This window comes from Engraulis encrasicolus, chromosome 18 (assembly GCF_034702125.1).
Source record: "Engraulis encrasicolus isolate BLACKSEA-1 chromosome 18, IST_EnEncr_1.0, whole genome shotgun sequence".
Classification (NCBI taxonomy): domain Eukaryota; kingdom Metazoa; phylum Chordata; class Actinopteri; order Clupeiformes; family Engraulidae; genus Engraulis; species Engraulis encrasicolus.
This window is the reverse complement of record NC_085874.1, coordinates 1,955,899-1,977,328: the sequence shown is the minus strand read 5'-3', so window position 1 is coordinate 1,977,328 and position 21,430 is coordinate 1,955,899. Positions and strand designations below refer to the sequence as shown.

Genomic DNA, 21,430 nt, shown 5'->3' with positions numbered 1-21,430 from the left:
ATTTTGTGAGGGTTGGTTGGTTTTAGACAATGGTTGTAGTTCTAGAATGTGAAAAGGTATCATGTAAGGATTGTGATGTCATGAAAAGTTGTGAAGTCTGCAATAGAATTTTGCATTGTAGTCACTCAGCATAAATTGGCTACAGTTGATTACACAAATTACAGGCAGTGAGCTTTTAGTACAATGGAATATTTTAATCTGAAGTAACGTGTTAGACTTGGCATGTCCCAAAATGGAGACCATAAGAAATCTAAAGGTAATTGTTTATTTTTCTTTTTTTTCTAATTTCTAAAACCATTTCGAAAATGAGTTCTTTTTTTTTTTTACTAGAATGTAATTATATCGTGTGTATATATATGAAGAGCTTTTTTCCAAAACGCTATATCCACCACTTTTGACTTTTTGCATTTTGATATTGGGATTGACTGTTAAGATGTCCTATCATCTATGTGTGAATTCTTGCCATTCAAATATTTTCAGAACATACTTTAAAACCTCTATAAAATGCATTTTGCAATGCATTTCAGTGGAATGCCCAATACAAAAATGTAAATTTCGCAACATTCTATAAAATGGATATATCTTTTTGGAAAAGAGCTCTTCATATCTAGGTATAGATTCATCAGTGTGTAACTGCAGGTGTAGATTTACATCTAAGTCTTGATTTATTTTTCTCCCCCTCAAGCCCTCAGCAAGGCCTTCCAGAGCTCTCCTGGATTGTAGGAGTGACCGCATAGTGCTGGGTAGCACTAGTGATTCAAGTTCAGGCAACAAACCACTGAGACAAAACATTTGGAATAGGAAGGAAGTTCCCCGACAGGTGTAGATTCTAACTGCTGACATTTTCTGATGTGCAGAAATTATAGTTTACGTATTCCTTAATGATGGCTGCCTGGAACTGATGGTGACTGCTGGGAGGCAGCATGTTGGATGCAGGATGGCTTTAAGAAATTAAGGTTGTCACAAGATGAATGAAACTATTACATGTGTAGTTGTAGATGTGTTGCATAATACAAGAGAAGCACTGGTCTAATCACAATCCATCTAAAAACAGACATGCTCATGAGGTTTTTGTTTGAATACACAGGTTGCAATCGTTCATCCCATACGCAGGCCAGAGAGCCGTGCAAACCCACCTATCAGAGAAACGGATCAGCGGGCTCTGGGTGATCAAGGCCAGGTAAAGATTGTAGTGTGCTGATGTATAAGCCTGAAGCAGAAACAAGTTGTTTCAATCAACCTGAATGCAAGCTCACAATGAATGTAGTACCACTTGTTCAGTTTCAAAATGGCTTACCGTAATCCAAATGTGTTGTGTGCCCCTGAAGCATGGTTTTCCATTACTGTTGGTGGTGGTAATGACACAAATGGAATGTACTGCTAAAATTAAAGGAAATGTTAAAATGCCAATTATGTGTTTCAGTTGAAAACTATTAATCACATAGTGGAATATGATCTCAATTGTGTGATGCACTTTGAGTTGTAGGTATAACAGATGGATAAACTCTGTTACATAGACCCATTGCATTGATTTGGTGTTGCCTTTATTTTTGAGCAGTATAAATACATGTGGCAACCTTGTATATTGCATTGACTTATCTTGTGTGCAGCAACACTGGTTTGTCATGAACATTGAAAGTTATTAGGGATGGATTTTAAATTCTGTTTGTTCAGTTGTGTTTATTACACTTGTCCAAATCCACACAAGGCAGTGCAAAGGCACACTTGGACCTGGTCAATTAACAAAACAAAAACAAGTTTAGAATTCAATGCACTCAGCCCAGATGTATAGTGCTACTCAATCAGATTTGAGGGTGCCACCATGACATTGTTGGGGGAATCATCCAGCTGGTGTGTAAAATGATATCTAATGTTTCTTAAGTGTGTGCAGTGTGCTTACTCATACAGATTCAAACATCTGGCTAGCACTCCCTCCTCTGGGAACCTGAGGGATGTGCTGTGTAGAGTGTGTGCAATACTTGAGCAAACGGGTGCGTTTGCTGGAATTATACTTTTTCACATTATAAACCATAGTCAGAAGAACATGATGAAACTGTTGCAGCCCTGCTCTACTCAAACTAAGGTCACAAGGTCATCTGCATTGAGATGTTTGACCAGTATGCCACCAATCATACAAGCAGTGTTACAGCCATTTAATCGTCTGGACAGCTCGTCCATATGAAGATTAAATAAAATGGGGGACAAGATAACGCAATGCAATTCATAAAACGAGCTGCAAGTACCCTCATAATTACTGCCAGGCACCCATCATTGCTTTAACTACCACTCGATTGTCTTTGGTGTGTGCATTCACAGATAAGAACTGTTGAGCTTGGTGATGGCACCACCACAGGACACGTGCTGTGGTCCACCCTGGCCGACCAGCAAAGCCTGAGCGGCTCCGACTCTGACTCCGATTCCGGTTCGGAGTTAGAACTGCTGTGGGAGTTATTTGAGGTGGTGGCAGAAAGATACTTTTCCAACAATACCGGCTCCTCCAGCTCTGACTCCGACTCTGACTCCACTTCATCAAGCTCAAGCTCAGATTCTACTCGAACTTCAAGTTCTAGTTCCAGTTCCAGCTCTAACTCTGACTCTGACTTTTGAGTTTTTCAGAACATGGAGCAATTAAAGCAATTAACAAATAGTAAAAAATACAACAAGAGATAATATCGTCAATAAAGTATTTTGCCTAATAGGCCTGGTTTAGCAAACGTCTGTGGCTCTTCATTTGTTCTTTAGGCTCTTGCATAAGATTTTCATGCAACAGTGGATTTTTGATGCAACAGTGCAAACTGGTCCCTCTGCTGGCTACCCTCTGCCGCCAGATCTTTTTTGTTTGTTTGTTTTTGTCATGGCCTATTTGTTGTCAGTTTTGTGTTTATGCCTTTTCCCACATGTATGAATTTGTTACCTGTTTTGGCATCACAATGTGTTTACAAATAAAAAAGGAAACACCTGTTTAACATGTTTTGGAAAATAACTAGGTCTAAAGAAAACACATTCAAACAAAAACAAAAATAGTCTGTCCTTTTGCCGGTGATGGGGTGGGCCTGGGCCAGTTTCAATATCTACCTAAAAAAACAGATTAGAGTAGCCTAGGTGCTAACAAATTCATGTTTTCCCCTGCCGTGTTTAGGCTATTTTGCGTCAATATTTTGGTGTGCGCGCGGACCGTGTTTCATCTGTTTCTGTTTGTGGGCCGATCTTGTTTGCGTGTTTTTCTATGGGCATGGCATATGCAATCAAACTAACAGAGGTTGACGATAATAAAAACTTGAAAGAATTAGGTGAAAAAATAAAAAAGGGGGTCTGACAGACTCCACCACCCGCATTGGTGCTGTCTGGCACTATCTAAGATTCCCGTGTTGTGAGACTACTGTGAGCCCGTGTATGATTGTCTCAGAAACCCCATAGATGCGTGAGAAATCCTGGCGTGAATGTATCCGCCATTTTACATCACCCGAAGTGAAAGAACCCAACCGGACTTACGCCGGGGAGTCGTGGATCCGTTTCAGTTTATTTCATTTTAAAAAGCCAAAATTGAGCTGATCCGCATTGTGCACCTTATTGAGCCATCGAAAGGTAACTGTCCGTTATCGGCGAAAGCCCACTTACGACTGCATCGTGTTGCTAACCATCGTTGTAGTATCTCTAAACAATGTGAGAAGTGGTTTGTCTTCTGTGGCAATAGCCACCCGGCTTTTTGAAAATGGACTCCACAAATGTGGCGGCACGTTGGTCGTGTTGGTTTTTGCAAGGTTCTGGCGTGCGCTCTTGATTGCAAAACACATTCTACGGGGTAGTGACCCTGAATTTTGTGAGTGTTCTATCCTGAACGCAGATACTTCAAAGATAGCGAGGTTCTGACTGTTGTTTATTGGCGAAGTACACTGACTGTAGGGATGCTAGTTGGCTAATTTACCTAGCCGGCTAGTCTGCTAAACAAGTCTGATTTCAAATTGGTGCTCTAATCAAATCGATGAGGGCCCGATGATTGTTTAGTCATTAGCAGCTTTTCTTCGTGATTGCACTGTATATGCGGGTGTATTTACTTGGTAGATTGGTGAGATGGTAAAGCTATGGTGTTCATTCCCCACTGCTTGGAGGTTGACATTGCGCTGTGCAAGCTAGCTCATATTGTGCCATGGTTGACGTTAGCTCGCATAGCATGTCTACAATATACGGTATGCTGCTTTGAATTTACAAGTATAGAGACGTATCACCGGGCAGTGGGCATGTTGATCCGGATGAGATTGTAAATCGGTGGTATTGCATATAAATTCACTTGAAATGGGTGGAATAAACATGACATGTTATATAGCATTCATCGCTGCATTCATTTAACCTATCTTGCAGCGAGAAGATTCCCTGATTGACGCTCCCAACTCAGGACGCTCCCATTTCATCTCGCTCCCACTAGCCAGACTATCGGTACCACCGCCATATGACGGAGCCAGTTATCTTGTTGATGTTAGTTTTTTGTTTCTAACCCTAACCTTAACCCTAAACCTAACCCTAACCTTAACCCTAACCCTAACCCTAAACCTAAACCTAAACCTAAACCTAACCCTAAATTGCTTGTATGTGGCAGTATATGATAATACGTGAAATATAATCGGGTGGGGACCGCAAGTCCGGGAGTGATAGAAACACCGGGGACCGCACGTCCGGGAGCGAACTCCGTTGGGAGTCTCAGTCTGTATGCCCAATATACGGTATGCTGCTTTGAATTTACAAGTATAGAGACGTATCACCGGGCAGTGGGCATGTTGATCCGGATGAGATTGTAAATCGGTGGTATTGCATATAAATTCACTTGAAATGGGTGGAATAAACATGACATGTTATATAGCATTCATCGCTGCATTCATTTAACCTATCTTGCAGCGTGAACATGCCGAATTGGAAGTGTTTTTACTTCCATGTGGCTAGAATAATCTGATTGATTGTACCTCCAGTTCAGAGCTCAAATAAATGTTAGAATAACGCATGTGGTAAAGCGATAAAGCTGCTAGTAGGCTTGTGACTTGCACACAACTACGAGGTCTGTTGCTAGGACTACATGCTAGCAAGCTCACTGAAATCACGGTGCTGTTATCACACACCATATTGTGGAGTTCATTGGGTTTGGCTATTCCTCACTGTTGGGAATTTGTCACAGTTAACTTAAAGGTCCGGCGAGTTTTCTGAATTGTATACTGTTTGAAATGCCCCATATGTGTAAATTTTAAGATATAAGAGCCAATACTAACATTCCATGTTACATGGCAGCCAGGTAAAATGCATGCATTGTGTAGTAAAGTAAGTGTACTGTACAGTTGAGCAGGTAGAAAGGCTTAAAAACACCCCAAATAGATGTTAGATGGTTCTTTCTCCCTCAACAACACGGCTAGTAATCAAGTGACATTGGATTACCCGCGATTTCTGCTGGATTTTGCTTCCTGGTGTAGAAATACAGTAATACCTATTGAATTGCAGTCAATCAACCTATATGGAAGCGATATTGTACCATTTATGGAAATAAGGTCATCGCAGCGCAGATTTTACCTCCAAGGTAGCATATTACATTGAATCTTAAAGGTCCAGCTAGCTGGTCTCATGAGATTCAATGGTAATTTCTATCTTGTAACTAGAAGTAGCATCAACAGACTAAGTGAATGGCTGAAGGAATTAGAAGAAAGGAAAAAAATGTTAATCTGAAGGACGGTTGTAAAAAAAAAAAACAGAAATGATGCCGTATCGCTTCAAGTTGAGAGTTGATTTCCTGTGATGACCACTCCAGTCCTGACCGAGACTAAGGACAAAAAGTGTGACAAGTCATATTCAACTTCTTAAAAATTTGTTCTACTCATGATTTTGTGTGGCACTTTGAAACAGATTGCTGGAAACATGGCAACTGAAGAACACGTTAATGGGAATGGAACAGAAGAGCAGGAGCAGGATCAGGAACATGACCAGGAACAGGAGCAAGAGCCGGAGCAGGAGCCCATGGACACCACTGCTGCTGTTACCCATTCTGAACACTTCCAGACGTTACTAGATGCTGGTTTACCAGAGAAGGTTGCTGAAAAGCTAGATGAAATCTACGTAGCAGGTAAGTCTGTGCTAATTAAAGAAGCACACAATTTATTTCCTTTTTTGCTTTACCATGAGATTGCATGCTCTCTATTTCATTGATCTGCCTCACTGGATCCATGATGATCTGCCTTTAGTTTGTGAGTATAGATTGGGGAGCATAGAGATGTTCTACATAGCCATAGAAATGTATGCAGTTGCCTTAAAAAAATGAGGATCTGCTGTTGCCAATTGTCAAAAAAAATATCTTGGCAGCCTCAGCGGGCAGATTAAGTGCATTGAAAGAAAGAAAGAAGTGTGGGTGGGTGGGTGGGTGGGGGGCACAGTCTAGATTAGTCTGCTGTTGTTTTGGGGGGTGGTGCTCAGTATTGGAGGTGCTTCTTAGTTTTAGTCCCCGGGGAGGAGAGGACCAGCTGGAGAGGCTAAGGAACAATGGCAGCAGCTGTCTGATGCTAGGACAGGTGATGTGACCCCTCTCCCTCTCTCGAAGAGCTCACTGTGAACAGCCACGCTAATCAGCAGAGGAGGACTGTGTGTGCCTTGAGGCCGTGTGTGTGTGTGGAGGGTTGGGGGTGTGCAGACTACACAAGATTAGGGAAGACCTAACCATTGTGCTTTCTTTGTACTGTAGTGAGTTCTTTTTTTCTTTGGGCCCAAATGTGGGCCATTTCTCCTTTCTGGACTTTCTCATTCCTTTGAGTTACATCGTAATTATTAAGATGGGAGACGGATAGTCAATGATTGTGCCAATTTTTTGGGGGGTGGCGTTGATCGCCCTTATTATCACTTGATTGCTAACAGTAACTGATATACTAACTGCCTAATGATGGGTTAGTTTCTGAGCCTAAATGTTTTGTTGTGCTGTGCTGATCCCTGAAGATCCCACCTACTTGTCAATATTAGCTTAGATTTCCATCTCCTCTGAACCAAGCATGATTCATGGAGGTGATTGATTAACTCAAATTGCCTAGTGCCTCTTTAAATGCATCAGGAGGCTATAACCACCTCTGGCAAACAACATTATGAATCATCTCAAAAACCTCCTGGAAAATTATTTCTTAAAGACGAGTGGAAACCCTGTTAGATTTTTGCCTCCTCTGAGCTTTATTTTCATGGTTGACATCTCCCTTCCACAACAGGCCTTGTAGCACACAGTGACTTAGATGAGCGGGCGATAGAGGCCCTGAAAGAATTCAACGAGGAAGCCGCACTACAAGTTCTCGTTCAGTTTAAGGAAAGCGACCTTTCACATGTGCAAGTAAGTTCAATTTGGCTCATTTTTTTTTAATATATATATATATATATATATAGAGAGAGAGAGAGAGAGAGAGAGATGATGTGAGATGATGATGATTATTATATTGTGGTAACATTTGAAAGAAAAATGGCTAAATCATTCTCTCTCCCCCATAGAACAAAAGTGCCTATTTGTGTGGAGTGATGAAGACGTACAGACAACGGGAGAAGCAGGGGACCAAAGTTTCAGATTCCAGTAAAGGACCAGATGAAGCAAAAATAAAAGTAGGTCTTTCCCCCTCTCTTGTGTATTTGGTTACTGAAGTTGCACTGTATATCCTGCTTTTATCTAATCATGATGATCAAAGTTTATAATTCATTCCTTAATTCTCAATTGGCTACAAAATATCAATATCTCTTCTGTACTGTTGGTGCTGCAGCTGCAATTAATACTAGTTGTAAATATTTATTTATTGTGAATGATTTGTCTTGGGTAGGGATGCAAATTATCGATTAATGTTTTTTTTAATCAATTAGCGCATTAATTGATTAAAGTCGATTAATGGTTTGCCACCCTATTCTTGGGCCCCAGAGTTCTGATGGCCAGTCTGGTTTGATTTTGTTGTTTGTCAGGAGCTGCTGGACAGAACTGGCTACACGCTGGACGTGACAACGGGACAGAGAAAGTACGGTGGCCCCCCGCCAGAGGCAGTGTACTCAGGACTTCAGCCCCATGTTGGCACAGAGGTGAGAACACTGGCAGGACATCTCTATATCCTCTTGGACTGGGCTGACTTGGCCTGGAGCTGGCCCAGACGGTCATGCTGTAACTGTAGGATCATATTGCGGGCGTGGGAAGCAGCAGAAGTAATACATTTTGTATGGAAGAACAAGCGGCAGGAGCGGTGAAAGGTGCGAAAGTGGTTCTAGCGTCGAGGGCCTAAAAGGCATCAAGAGAAGTTGAACTTAAGCGGAAAAAATGTAATGAGCTATGACTCGGTTTGACGGCAGCAGGCGGCAGCCAATGGGGCACCTAAGTCACACCCTCTGGTTCCTGGTTCATCGGGCAATAAGTTGCAAAACATTGAATGGAGGTGAACGAGGCGAGTCTTGGTGCATAGGTGGAGGTCCAAGGTTTGGATTGGTGTCGAAAACCACTTATTTCAAGCCCAGGTATTAGTTTTTGACTCCCCATGCCCCATGAACCAGGAAGTAGAGGGCGTGACTTAGGTGCCCCATACAATGGCCGTGTCTCAAATGCCGCACTTGTGCACTTCGGGCACTGTTTTTCAGTGCCTAGGGCGCTCACACTGAAAATTTCAGTTGAGCCAGTGCACTGAAAGTGCCAGGATGATCCCCTAACAATGACGGAAAAATGCAGTGCTTGAATGATGGACACCGCACACACAAAACGGCGGCCATGTTGACAATGACATGGAGGAAATGTGGCATTCAGTTCAGTAGAAGAGTTTGGTCAACAGTCTCCTAATTCTGTAAGTAATGTTGATGGGACACCAACGTTTTCATGCCAACCAAAGTACTGTATGTTTGATTGTTGTCCTTTGGGGTGAAGGACATGGAAATACAAGCACCAGACGCTGTGCATTGTAAACAGTAGCCAACTAATATTTTGGCGAGCTAATGCCATGCTCAGCCGTCACTTCCAGCGAGGGCACAGTGCATAGTGCTCAAATGTTTTCCACGACACTATGCACTAAAGACCTCAGTGCACTGTGTGCACTGTGCACTGACACAAGTGCGTGATTTGAGACATAGCCATGGTCTGCGTTTTTCTAAACATGAGCGTTGGTTGGCGCTCTCCCTGATTGAACGTTAAAGGTTGAGTCTTTCGCCGTGTTCCTCATTCCTGATCTGATTCCTGCTGCATAGCGCAACATTGACCCTAGTGCCCGTAGCTGCATGAGGCCACTTTCAGGCAGAGATATTTTAATCAAAAATGTTGGTATGTAAGATCTGAAGGAACAATTTCTAATACGAGAATAGGATCTTGGATTTTAAATGCACTTTATTTCATGTTGTGTGCTTCAGAGGCTGAGATATTTGGGGTTTTTGTAGTACCTTTTCCCAAAAATGGCTCAGGCGGTTTAGCAGGTGTTTTCTGCATGTTTTTAGGCTTAAATGGGTTAATGCAGTGGTAAGTATTCTGGTGAAATGGACGTCTTTTTCCTATATTTGCCATGAAGTCCCACGAATTGCAAAATTGCTCCGAGTTGGTGTACCTAGAGAAAAGACTAACTGTGGTCTCAAATTCTTGCTGAAAGCCAAAAAGATGAAAATGGTGCCAATGTCCAAACAATTTATAGGCCTAGTTGAACTGTTTCTCAGACAAAGCAATATTGGTACAGTAAGGACACCCATGTGACTTCGACATCAGTTGCTTTGTTCACGCTCTGTTTTCGGAGTAAGGTTAGGTCTGTTGCCCTTGTTGCCATTGCTTGCTTGACTTGTCTGACTGCAACATGTGCATCCTGTGCTCGCAGATTTTCGTGGGGAAGATCCCGAGGGACATGTTTGAGGACGAGCTGGTGCCCCTGTTTGAGAAGGCGGGCCCCATCTGGGACCTGCGGCTGATGATGGACCCGCTGACGGGCCTCAACCGGGGCTACGCCTTCCTCACTTTCTGCAATAAAGACGCTGCACAGGAGGCAGTGAAGCTGGTAAGTATTTAATACTAATACATTATATTTGTAGTGCTCTTCAAGGTACCCAAGGACACTTAACTGTACAGAATGTTAAAATAGTAGCATGTTAAAACCACTGTAAGATGTGTTGTAAAATGTAGAAATGAGTAATAAAACGGTAGCAAGAAGGCCCAGGATATGCTTGCTGAGGGATACACGTCCTGTGCGTGCAGTTTAAGTGTAAGAATCTGTTGCCACTGCATAGTTTGCATGCGGTAGGACGCCTGACACAAGGTATAATGCAGACTCATGCACACGGTGCAATATTGACAACTGCGAAGGGCGATCTCCCAAATGTTCATGTTTAGGTCACGATATACTGAAACAGTGGTGGGAAACGTTGATGAGAGCCTTGTTGGTTCTCTGTCTCCAGATAATAAATCCAGTATTGTACTTCGTGATCTAATGGAAAGTATGTGGATTCAGTCAGGCATATCCCGCACCAAACTGTTAAGGAGATGGGCTTTAGCTCAAATTTCAAAAACGTAAAGTTGGCCTGTTTGTGCTGACTACCTGAGATAGTCAAGTGCTCACAGGACTGTAACCAATATCCTGTGAAAAAAACCGTCACTTTGGATAAAAGCGTTAGCTAGGTGTAGTGTCGTGTAATATTTGTGACTCCTCTCTACAGTGCTTGTGCACGGTGAATTTACAGAGGATTGACATTGCATTTATAATAACTATACTTAAATATACAGGCTTGCAACAAGAAGGCACTGAGGTAGCAACTTCTTGGTAGCTAGGGAAGGGAAATGAGCAATCAGTTTGCTGAATGTCGTAGTGATATCGCGAAGATGCTCAATAGCTGACTGGTGTGAGCCCTGACAATGTGTGGTCATAACAGACATAGATTTTAATCAACATCATTTTCAACATGACTTTTCATTCACCAATGTGCTTGTATCTGTTTCCCGCTTGAAGTAGCTTGTTTATTAACCTGTAATGCCCTTTCAATATGTTTCTGGAGTGTTATTGTCTTCAGGTTAAGATGAAGCTTTAAAAATGGAGCATTGTAAACTATGCAAAACATTTATTTACCCACTGCAAATTGATCTTCCTTATTTTTTATCTTTCAGTTTAACAATCATGAAATTCGCACCGGGAAACACATTGGAGTGTGCATATCTGTGGCGAATAATAGACTTTTTGTCGGTTCGATCCCAAAAAACAAAACGAGAGAACAAATAGTGGAGGAGTTCTCCAAAGTCACAGGTGAGACAAGGCTACTTGCATTCCTGTATTGTAGTGAATTGAATAATTACTGTGGTGATGGACTATCCTCTCTGTGATTGAAAACATTATGACTGCTCTCCAAAGAGAGTGCGGTGTTTATTAGGTGACTATGTTGGCTAATTGGTGAAATAACGTGTGAAGTGTACAGCGCATGCAGAAGAAGTAATTGGCTAGGCTTTTTTTTTTTTTTTTCTGAAGCTGTAGTCTCCAGCTCTGGTGGTCTTTCTGCTGTACTTCCACACACTTAAAAAAAAAAAAGACTGAAATAATTTTGATGTGGTGAAATGAATGGATGAACTCATTTTGGCTGAACAATTTTATTGCAAAAATAGCCCAGAGACCATTATCCTTCATTAGCCTCACATTATAAACTCCTTCGTGTGACCTGATCGCATCTCTCTCTCTCTCTCTCTCTCTCTCTCTCTCTCTCTGTCTCTCGATAGAGGGTCTGAACGACGTCATCCTGTACCATCAGCCGGATGACAAGAAGAAGAACCGTGGCTTCTGTTTCCTGGAATATGAGGACCACAAGGCAGCAGCGCAGGCCCGGCGGCGCCTCATGAGCGGCAGGGTGAAGGTCTGGGGCAACGTGGTCACTGTGGAGTGGGCCGACCCCATCGAGGACCCCGACCCAGAGGTCATGGCCAAGGTAACGGCGTAGCAGCAGACGACTGGATTCATAGGGTCCATTTCATACATCTAAACTTCCGATCACTTCTAACTTAGGCGGTTCATTATCCAAACTCTTGTCTTCGACTGGTGTTCGTATAGCCTTGTGTTTAAGTGGTGCTCTGTCTCTGTGGCTGTCAGCCCAGGCACAACTGCTTTCAATGTGTTTTTTGGGCTTTTTATGCATTTACTGTGGACATCACAACTAAATAAGGTGGGAGTGTCAGAATGTTAATAGTGTTTACATTACTATCTGTATTATATATGGTAGAGGAAGTCCGAGGCACTCAAGGCTGCTATTTTTATACTTTTTATCTGGCTAAAATGACACGTTTTTGGCCCATATGGCCTTCAGGGCATATCAAGAGCAGGCTGCTTGTTTGCCACTTTTTAAAAGTCAAATTAGTGACATGACACTGATCACATGATTAGGAAATCGCATAAGGGAGTACCAGACCTCGAGTGCCTTGGATTTCCTCTACCTTGCACAAGTTTGAGAGTCCCTACACCGATGAGCACCAAGGGGAAAAAAGGTGAACACCCTATCCCTGAGGCGCTCCAAATTCCAGCTTGTTTTCTGACTGCTATTGTTATTATTTCCAGGTGAAAGTTCTGTTTGCCCGAAACCTTGCAAATGGCGTCACCGAAGAATCGCTTGAAAAAGCCTTCGGTGAGTTTGGCAAGCTTGAGCGAGTGAAGAAGCTGAAAGACTACGCCTTCATCCACTTTGAGGAGCGGGACGCCGCCGTGAAGGTAACGGGGTCTGATCTTTGCTCGTGACATTAGTGGGTTCAGTAAAGGACCATGAGCAGTTAATTTTATCCTTAAACTTGATTTTTTTTTTTTATCTGTGTATCTATGCAGGCCTTGGCGGAATTGAATGGAAAAGAAATGGAGGGGGAACCGATTGAAATTGTTTTCGCTAAACCCCCCGACCAGAAGAGGAAAGAGCGCAAGGCCCAGCGGCAAGCAGCCAAGACAACGTAAGGCAACCTTGCTGGCGTAACCTCAGAATTAACTTACTTAATTATTCCTGTTCTCCCGGCATGTTCCAATCATTTACTCAATCAGTTAGTCAGGGAAAATATGTGTTTTAAATACACAGGTGGTACAAGTAGAACCGGTGGATTTTCCTTGAATCCATTTATGGTAGTCACAATGGCCAGAATGCATACACACGTGTATAAATCAGCTTTGGTTGTTACAATCACAAATAGTTTATCATTAGTTTAGCTATTTTCTTTGAAAATAACATGGGAGAAAATAGATTTCTTAACCTGTCCCTGGAAACTTATCTCCCCTGACTTCCACCCTTCTGCAGGTACGATGACTATTATTACTACGGCCCCCCTCACATGCCTCCTCCCCCCCGAGGCCGGGGTCGAGGAGGTGGCGGCGGCGGTGGTCGCGGGGGTTACGCTTCTTACCCCCCAGACTATTACGGCTACGAGGATTACTACGACTACTACGGCTACGACTACCACAACTACCGCGGCGGATACGATGACCCGTACTACGGAGGCTACGAGGACTTTCAGGCTCCGCCGGTCAGGGCCCGAGGTGGCCGAGGGGGCTCGCGAGGAGGAGGAGGAGCCTCCCCAGCCCGGGGGAGAGGAGGCGCGGGGCCGCCCAGGGGCAGAGGAGGAGGGGGCTTCTCCCAGAGAGGCGGCGGTGGTGCTGGGGGTCCGGGAGCAGGCCGAGGCATGCGGGGGTCCAGAGGAGGACCGATGCAGCAGAGAGGCGGCCGCGGGGTACGTGGTGGCAGGGGTGGCCGCGGTGGAAGTGTAGGAGGAAAGCGCAAAGCTGACGGGCACAGCCAGCCAGATTCCAAGCGTCGCCAAACCAATAATCAGAACTGGGGCTCTCAACCCATTGCTCAGCAACCGCTACAAGGTGGCGATCATTCTGGTAACTATGGTTACAAATCTGACAACCAGGAGTTTTATCAGGATTCTTTTGGGCAACAGTGGAACTAGAAACTTGTAGGGCTGAGTTTTATTTTTTTATTATTTGGTTTTTATTTTGTATTTTTCTTTTTTTCCCACCACAATCCCTCTTTTTTTCTTTCTTTTTTAAAAATCAAAACCAACTGATAAAGACTCAATCTTATATTTGATTGGCCCTTCAAATCCATATGGTTGCCTGTCGTTTACTAATTGGTGATTTATCTGGCACAGTTTTTAAATGTTTCCATTTTTACCATTCCGCTTGGACTTCTAAAGCAGTTACTCTGTGCTTCTGGCAAACTGGTTTTATTGTTTATAAATTTGTGTTCAGTCAGTGATCTATAATTTGAGATTTGGAGGAAGAAAAAAAATCACTAATGTGCTCAATATGTCTATTTGGCTCACTACCATCATGTATATTTCATAACTATTTGGTCTCTCCGTGTCTTAAGTAGGTAACGGCTATAAAGCATATTATATCCTCTTGTTGTTATTTACCATTAATAAACTCCCATAAAAAGAAAAAAAAAACTTTTTGTATGTTACAAAAGTTAATGCTAGCACAATAGTTTGTCTTGTTTTTTGGGGGGAAGACTCTTTTGGCTTTACAATTTTGGCTTGTACTTTGATGTTTTGTCTGCTTTAATAAACATTTACACACTTAAGTGTACAAAAAAACTCAAACTCAAATTGTGTTTCAAATTTATGTTTCGGCAAATTTTCTCTTCAAATTGCCTACAAATTTTAAAGCTCCTTGTGGAAGAAAAAGGACAAAGGTTTGCTTATGTTGGGCCATACGCTGCAACCACACTCTTGCATGCCATCAAATTTGTAATCACCAAAGTCGGCATCCTCTTTCCACTCTCTCCAACTTCTATGTTGTGTAGTGACATTCTTCATCATTTCAGTTCCTTCAGACTCAAAAACTATACATTTGGACACCAGAAAGAAGCGCAACTTCTTCCATTGGAGAAATGAGAGGGATTTAAATAAAAGGAATCCCACAGAAAATTCTTGTGATGGTGTAGGCATTATCATAAGAACCATGGATCACAGGAAGCACAATTTGATTTCTTTCTAAAAAAAAACAAAAAAACTAAACTAAACTTGATTTTAAAATGTCTTGTAGAGTATCTGCCAAAGGCTTGAAACTAAGATCTGGCTTTGCATGTTTCCTTTTTGTTTTCTTTTAACATGCAGTATTAAAAAAACTGAATTGACCGGTGGCATGCATGCTGTTCAAAGAATGGCCCATAACTTTTTACCCCCACTGTCACCACTGTTGTCACCAGTGAGACGCCAATGTCATCGTTTCTGCTTGTTTTTCCTTAAACTGTAGTGAGTAGTGCATGTGGATTGAAAATGATTATGGGTGTTGATGAGGATTGCCTTTTATTTCTCATTCTTTTATCCCCTTTGTTTAATGCTCTACCGTCTCAACATCTCCAGTGATGTTCTCGGTCTAATTATGCACTTCATACTTTTTCAGTGTTTAATTGTCTTTGAGGCCTTTTTGATTATTTGAATTGTTCTAATTGCTACTTTTTGTTACCCGACTAGCAGGGAAAAGGGGTCGAGGATGGTCCTGACCAGTGACTGAGGACCGGTGCGGAGTAGAAGACGGTTGCAACAGGAGCTGCCACTGGGGGTGACGGTAAGGTCACTTCAGCGGTCCTGAGACGAGACACTCCAGCCTTACTGACGCATATCTCCCAGACTGCCACATAGGAGCAAACATGTTTTTTGGACTCTTACGTTTTATTTTATTTTTTTTGTTTGTTTTAAATAGGTCACAATACTCCCACCCACCGTCTATACCCATTGTCCTGAGCGCCCCGTCTTTCCCCAAAGAGTTTGCCATTTGTAGTTACAGCATAATTTGAGTCTCAAGACTCAATATTTTTATTGCTCTTGTAAAAAAAAAATCTTGTTTTGCACTTTGTTGGACCAGAATTCAGATAGGATTGACTTTTTTTAATATAAAAGAGGTCACAAACCAGCCCCAGCTAACATCGGATGCACTTAAGGTATCAGACTTCTACGAGGTCTTGCCACTTCCCTACACATTTGTGTTTCCATGACGGCTCTTTTTCATGTGTTTTCCCTCTATGGGGGGAGTTAGCTGGGACTGGTTTATTCTGTACAGAGAGAATCATCCTGTAGAGTTCTGGTGTTAAGTTTGACGTGGCTCTGAGGAGCATGATGCTATGTATATTTTTGTGCTAATTTTAGCTTTATCATGGAATATGTCTTTTTTTTTATTGGTTGTACGGATTACTTTTTTTTTGATAAAGGTGTTACCACCTGGCATGAGCAGTCAGGCATTCCAGGCATGTGGTTCTTTTCAGAACTAGTCATATTTTTTTTTGTTTCTTCTTTTTTTTAATAAAGGGTTGGTTAACTACCTCAGTGTGGAGGATTTAAACTGCCCTACCTTTACTGTACATAGAGAGAACCTCATCATGAAAGCAGGGCTCGATACCCCATCGCCATTTTACTTTTTGTTTTCCCAAATATGCTGTCTGTGACTAATTTCAGTTAAACTGGGCACGTCAACAGTCATGGGTCTGATCAAGCCTTACCGTCATTGTTCAACAGGATAGTTACTACTGGTTGTATCTTAGTTCAGTGTTTCATCATGAAAACAAGAAGAGCCAACTGCTTTACTTTTTAAGGGGTTCTGTGGTTATCTCTTTGAAATAACTAGTCTTAACTTTTTATATGTACAAGGCATCCTTTTATGAAGGTCTGCTTCTACACAATGATGTCTACAAGCCATCATCCATTACTGTCGTGTCAACTCAGCCGATCCTAATTGTTCTGAGGAGTTGCCTTTGGTCACCATTCTAGAATACATCTGGAGTGGTGCATATGGGGTGCATTCCATTATCCTAACCTCCTGTCCTCGACCTGTACTTGTGGCCTTGCATTTCGCTGACACCCCGCTTCCATGGAGAGAAGAATAACATTTCCCTGTCAGCCTAGGTAGCCACAACAACTTTTGGGGGACTTTTCCCCCATTCAACATCCCAGTTGCAAATGAGAAAATTACCTTTTGAATTGTGCTTTTGCGAAATATTGAATGCAACTTCTGTCGTCAACGTTTTGTGATGTCATCACGAGGCCACAAGCACATGGGGGGAGAGGAATAATGGAATGAACCCTCATGGAAAGCAATAGCTGGACTAGTAGGGACTTACCCTGTCCTAAAAGGATACTGCAACCTTGAACTTTAAGTTTCCTTCTCTCCATGAATTGTGAGATGCAGGGCTTTTTCTTTTCTTTTCCAAACACTAGACTCCCTCAGGGAGTTGGAGTCATCTACCCTCAGCCAGGTTTAAGAAATAGTTTGTTGGTGGCTTAACGAGTGTGTTGCATTCCTGCAAATAAATTGTTTTATATTGTAAATTAAGTGGTGTAACTTATTTTTAATAAAGTTATTGACTTTCTTTAAGTGCTGATTACCAGTGTATTGACTTCTTGAACTTGTCCCCTTTCCTATGGGTTTCTTCCTAAAAATAATAATAAAGCAAAACAAAAAACTGCTAGCTCTCTTCCACTTGGAGGACGGTCATTTTAGCCCAACGGTGCTCCAAATTTTGTCCCAAAAGTTTGTCAGCAGATAAACCAATTTGTCCAAACAAGTTCAATGGACCAACGGTCCATTAAGATTCTTAGAATTAGTTAATTTCAAATCAGACAATTTCAAAGACATTCCACCACAACTTCAGTAAAATAAAACCACTTTTTGCTGATGAACATTTATTGTCCAGTCTTAAACAACACAATATCCAGCACACTTTGTTTTGTACTAAGAGGGAAAAGAAATTATTTTTTCCACCAGTGTTTAACAGTACAGGGTCCAGGAGTACTACACAAGATTACTAAGCCTATAATCTAACACTACACAGATGTTGACGGCATGTTACCTTAAGATCATACCCAAATAAACAAGGCCTGCGCTTCTGAACTGCATTCACCTCTTGGTACCGAGCACCATGATTTAAGCTATTAAGGCCACCAACTGGTCCACCACAAGCATAGCACAACCTCTCAAATCCACAATGGTGCTGAGTGTGTGCAGGCAGCCAGGTGAACACATCTTCCATAAAAGAATAATTTAGTCATGAACAGGGTGATTCCATCACATGGCCGCTTGCTTTTTGGAAGTCCGCGTACATGAGTTCTCGCTGGAACGCGCACTCATTTATTCACCAATTTCTCTAGAATAGAGAGCAGCCGGTCTTCCCTCTCTCTAAACACTGTCTCCATCCTATCGAGTCTGTCTTGGAATTCTCGTTCCCGTCTCTCCTCCCGCTCTCTGTACTCTCGCTCCCGTGCCTCCTCCCTCTCCCTGGTCTCCCTCTCCCTCCGCCCCTCCCTCTCGGTGGCCTCCTTCTCCCTGCGCCCTTCTCGTTCGATGGCCTCCCTCTCCCTCCGAGCCTCCCTGGCGATGGCTTCCCGCTCCCTGCGCTCCTCTCTCTCCACCGCTTCGCTCTCGCGCTGCTCCTCCCTCTCCAGCGCCTCGTTCTCCCTCATCTCCTCTCGCTGCATCCACTCGATGTCCCTCTGCTGGTCCCGCTCCTCCTGCTTGGTCAGGAACTCTAGCATGACGTCTGTAGTGTCTGTCCTCTGCCTCTTGCTGGGTGGGGGAGGGAGCGACGAGGTATTGTGGTGTTGTGGTGCATCAGGAGGAGGAGGAAGAGGGTGTGGAGGAGGAGTGGGGGACTGGGGGTCAACCGTGAGTTCCAGAGAGTGAACCATCTCGTTCTGGGCGGTGGAGATGAAGACCGAGGGCAGTTTCAGGTTGTAGGACTGTTTGAACTCTGGGATGCGGCCACCGAGCGCCTCCTCCATGTTGGTGTACCACCTCCAGCTCTCAGCTGCAGGGTCGGTGCCATTCTCCTGTGCTGTTCTTTTCAGGCTCTGCAGAAGAGAGAGCATTAAACCAGTGACAAATCGGTAATGGGGTATGCATGTGTGTGGCAAATGGGTGTTGGGATACTTGTACATTCTTTAGGAGTAGGTTACGACTTCTCTGCAAGTTATTACATTACATTGCATTTGGCAGACGCTTTATAACCAAAGCGACTTTCAGAAGAGGACATAATCAAGCCAACATCACAAGCAAATACAAAGTGCACAAATATCGCAAGTAGTAGCTCTTCTGTTGCCAGCAAGTTTACGTACTCCGGATGAAAATTAGCCATTACATCAATGGCCCCACAACCACTGCCGTACTGAGACAGTATGACAACTCATTTTGTAGTTGTTAACTAGGGGTGTAAATAATAATCGATCCTACAGCCCATGATTCAATTAATCCAGTCCTCCACAAGAGATTTATTTAACATTTCACACAAAAGCTAAGCCTGTAAGATTTTTAAAAAATATATGAACCATTGATTTGAATCGAATCATGGCGCATTCTGAAGTATCTAAAATAATCAAATCGTTGGCCTTAAAAAAAAACAATATAGAATCGCCATGAATAGTGTGATTTACACCCCTACTGTCAACCACATGCAAGAGGCAGACTTGAGGGGAGGAATACCCAGCAGTTCACAAACAAGAGCCATCGGAGATGGCAATCCGGACACCAGCCAGATGCGATAGACACTTGAATTGTGTTTGGAACCACACACAGACAACACAGACCACTGTGGGTGGATGGACAATGATGGGGACGTGCATCCGCGCACGTGCACGCACTCTCTCACACACACACTGCAATACATGGTCCAGCCCACTCGGGTACCAGGTACAATGTATCCCCAGTACAGTTGTGATAAATAAATACATTTTGAAACTCTTGTTATAACATTATAGGCAGGGTGCGATTTGCTGAAGAACCAGAAGGGGGGATAAGTTTCAGATTTTAAGCATTATCAATGGAGTTACATAACGCAAATATTAAAATCCTGTAGGAAAAGTGGAGGTGTTAAAACCAGAAGGGGGGACAATCCCCCCCTACAAATCGCACCCTGATTATAGGCCTACAGTATACACAAGACTTACCACATATTTTTGCTTGAGGTTTTCCCATTTCTTCTTGACATATGTAGGGGACACTATCCCTTCGAGACCACACTCCTTCACAAACAACCTGTGACGAAAAACACCATTGTAATCGTGCGCAACAATTATACAAGTGCCAAGACAACATGGGCATACATGAGCATAAACATGAACATGCCAACTGAGAAAATTGCTCTTAATGTGTTACTGGCATACAATTTTCTGAAAATACACTAATGCAATACATTTGTGTCCTGGATTAAGATGCTTATGCTCACTTAATCAGAATTGTTCAATTAGCTTTTATTATAGAATATGGGTGAACACAAGTGAAATCACCTCAGTGGTGAGAGGGAGAGAGGGAGAGGGCAGAGCCTCTAAAACGTGCAGAATTAATGCATGTCAGTTGACTTCCCTCAATTTGCTCTCCCCATCTCTGCCGATTTGACATTTCATCAAGGGAGAAACAAAAGACAGGTGGGCAAATCCGACTTACTGGTAACCCCTGATGGCAGACAACCTCCTGCCAGAGAATATCGCAGCATTGCTTGCACGCCAAGCGATCAATCTGGCGGTGTCATCATGGGTCCCTGCAAAAACAAACAAACATGGCCATCTCTATCATTTCTTTGATTGCGTGATTTGGCTGTGTGATCACAGTCGATGGTTAGCTTCACTTTGCGTTTGATGACGATCAGTTTCGGGTAGAATGCGCAGCATATTCCACTGCATGGCCATGTGTTGAAGTGCTTCACGGCTGAAGTGGAAGATCCTTTCATCAAAACTCAAGTGGTGTGTCTGTCTAGGACGGCTTCGCTCATTAGCACAACAGTAATATCGACCAAAGAGACAAACCAAGCAATAAATTAAAACACGAGCATATGGCCCTTATGTCTGTACATGTGAGACTAACTGCAACATGCCATGCAAAACGAAAATACAACAATAAACCACAACACTCACACTTGTAAAGAAGGGTGGCCGCCATGTTTTTCAAAACACTGCTTAAAACCCCACCCCCTTACAAGACTAGGCCCTGATAGCTTTCGTTGTACTGCCATCTATTGGATTGGAGGGTTCTCACTCTGTGGTGATAATAATAATAATAATAATAATAATAATAATAATAATAATAATAATAATAATAATAATAATAATAATAGTGATAATAGTATCCATACAATAAGTCCATACAACTGAAAAAGGAGAACATTATTATTGAAAATGGGGAGTAGGCTGCTCATCAAGAAAGGATGGCAAAATGTTTGCAGGACACTGGTACCGAAGTTGTTGAAGCGAAAGGTGTATGTGAGCACTAGCAACAGTATAAACTGTTAAAATGCAGGTTAGGACCAAAATACATTTTCTCTAGAGCTAGTCCCAAAAAAGTTAGGCAGCATGACCACAGGTTTTCACGACAGCATACCCTTTTTTCGCAGTCGCTGGTGTTCATGCCCGCGGAAACGCCCATGAAGAGCTGAGCTCGCATGTGATTGGCTAGTATGGTTGGTGATGTGCCATTTGATTGGTTGCACCGGGAAATTTGAA

At 42.8% G+C, this 21,430-nt stretch overlaps 3 protein-coding genes across 8 annotated transcripts; 2 read left to right on the top strand and 1 right to left on the bottom strand.

The window, feature by feature from the left end:
- Positions 1-100: 100 nt before the first annotated feature.
- LOC134468866 (uncharacterized) lies at positions 101-2,708 on the top strand. The gene is made up of 4 exons (XM_063222777.1): positions 101-256; positions 686-820; positions 1,088-1,180; positions 2,317-2,708. Exons 1-4 carry the CDS (start codon positions 233-235, stop codon positions 2,605-2,607), a joined length of 543 nt encoding a protein of 180 aa, XP_063078847.1. The 5' UTR covers positions 101-232; the 3' UTR covers positions 2,608-2,708.
- Positions 2,709-3,407: 699 nt separating this feature from the next.
- LOC134468864 (heterogeneous nuclear ribonucleoprotein Q-like) lies at positions 3,408-17,318 on the top strand. 5 transcript variants are annotated; one of them, XM_063222774.1, is made up of 12 exons: positions 3,408-3,585; positions 5,881-6,097; positions 7,218-7,336; positions 7,492-7,599; positions 7,948-8,061; positions 9,816-9,992; positions 11,093-11,228; positions 11,693-11,898; positions 12,522-12,671; positions 12,783-12,901; positions 13,240-13,669; positions 15,428-17,318. In XM_063222774.1, the coding sequence occupies exons 2-12, from the start codon at positions 5,893-5,895 to the stop codon at positions 15,458-15,460; spliced, it is 1,797 nt and encodes a 598-aa protein (XP_063078844.1). In that variant the 5' UTR covers positions 3,408-3,585; positions 5,881-5,892; the 3' UTR covers positions 15,461-17,318. The 5 variants fall into 5 exon arrangements, with proteins under 5 accessions (XP_063078844.1, XP_063078843.1, XP_063078842.1 ...); XM_063222773.1 differs by having other exon boundaries at positions 15,425-17,318; XM_063222772.1 differs by having other exon boundaries at positions 3,410-3,585; positions 13,240-13,826.
- Positions 17,319-17,536: 218 nt separating this feature from the next.
- LOC134468862 (histone-lysine N-methyltransferase, H3 lysine-79 specific-like) lies at positions 17,537-20,912 on the bottom strand. 2 transcript variants are annotated; one of them, XM_063222768.1, is made up of 4 exons: positions 20,560-20,819; positions 20,379-20,472; positions 19,883-19,970; positions 17,537-18,790 (listed from the first exon to the last, which is right to left on the bottom strand). In XM_063222768.1, the coding sequence occupies exons 1-4, from the start codon at positions 20,618-20,620 to the stop codon at positions 18,068-18,070; spliced, it is 966 nt and encodes a 321-aa protein (XP_063078838.1). In that variant the 5' UTR covers positions 20,621-20,819; the 3' UTR covers positions 17,537-18,067. The 2 variants fall into 2 exon arrangements, with proteins under 2 accessions (XP_063078838.1, XP_063078839.1); XM_063222769.1 differs by lacking the exon at positions 20,560-20,819 and adding an exon at positions 20,846-20,912 and having other exon boundaries at positions 17,539-18,790.
- Positions 20,913-21,430: the final 518 nt, after the last annotated feature.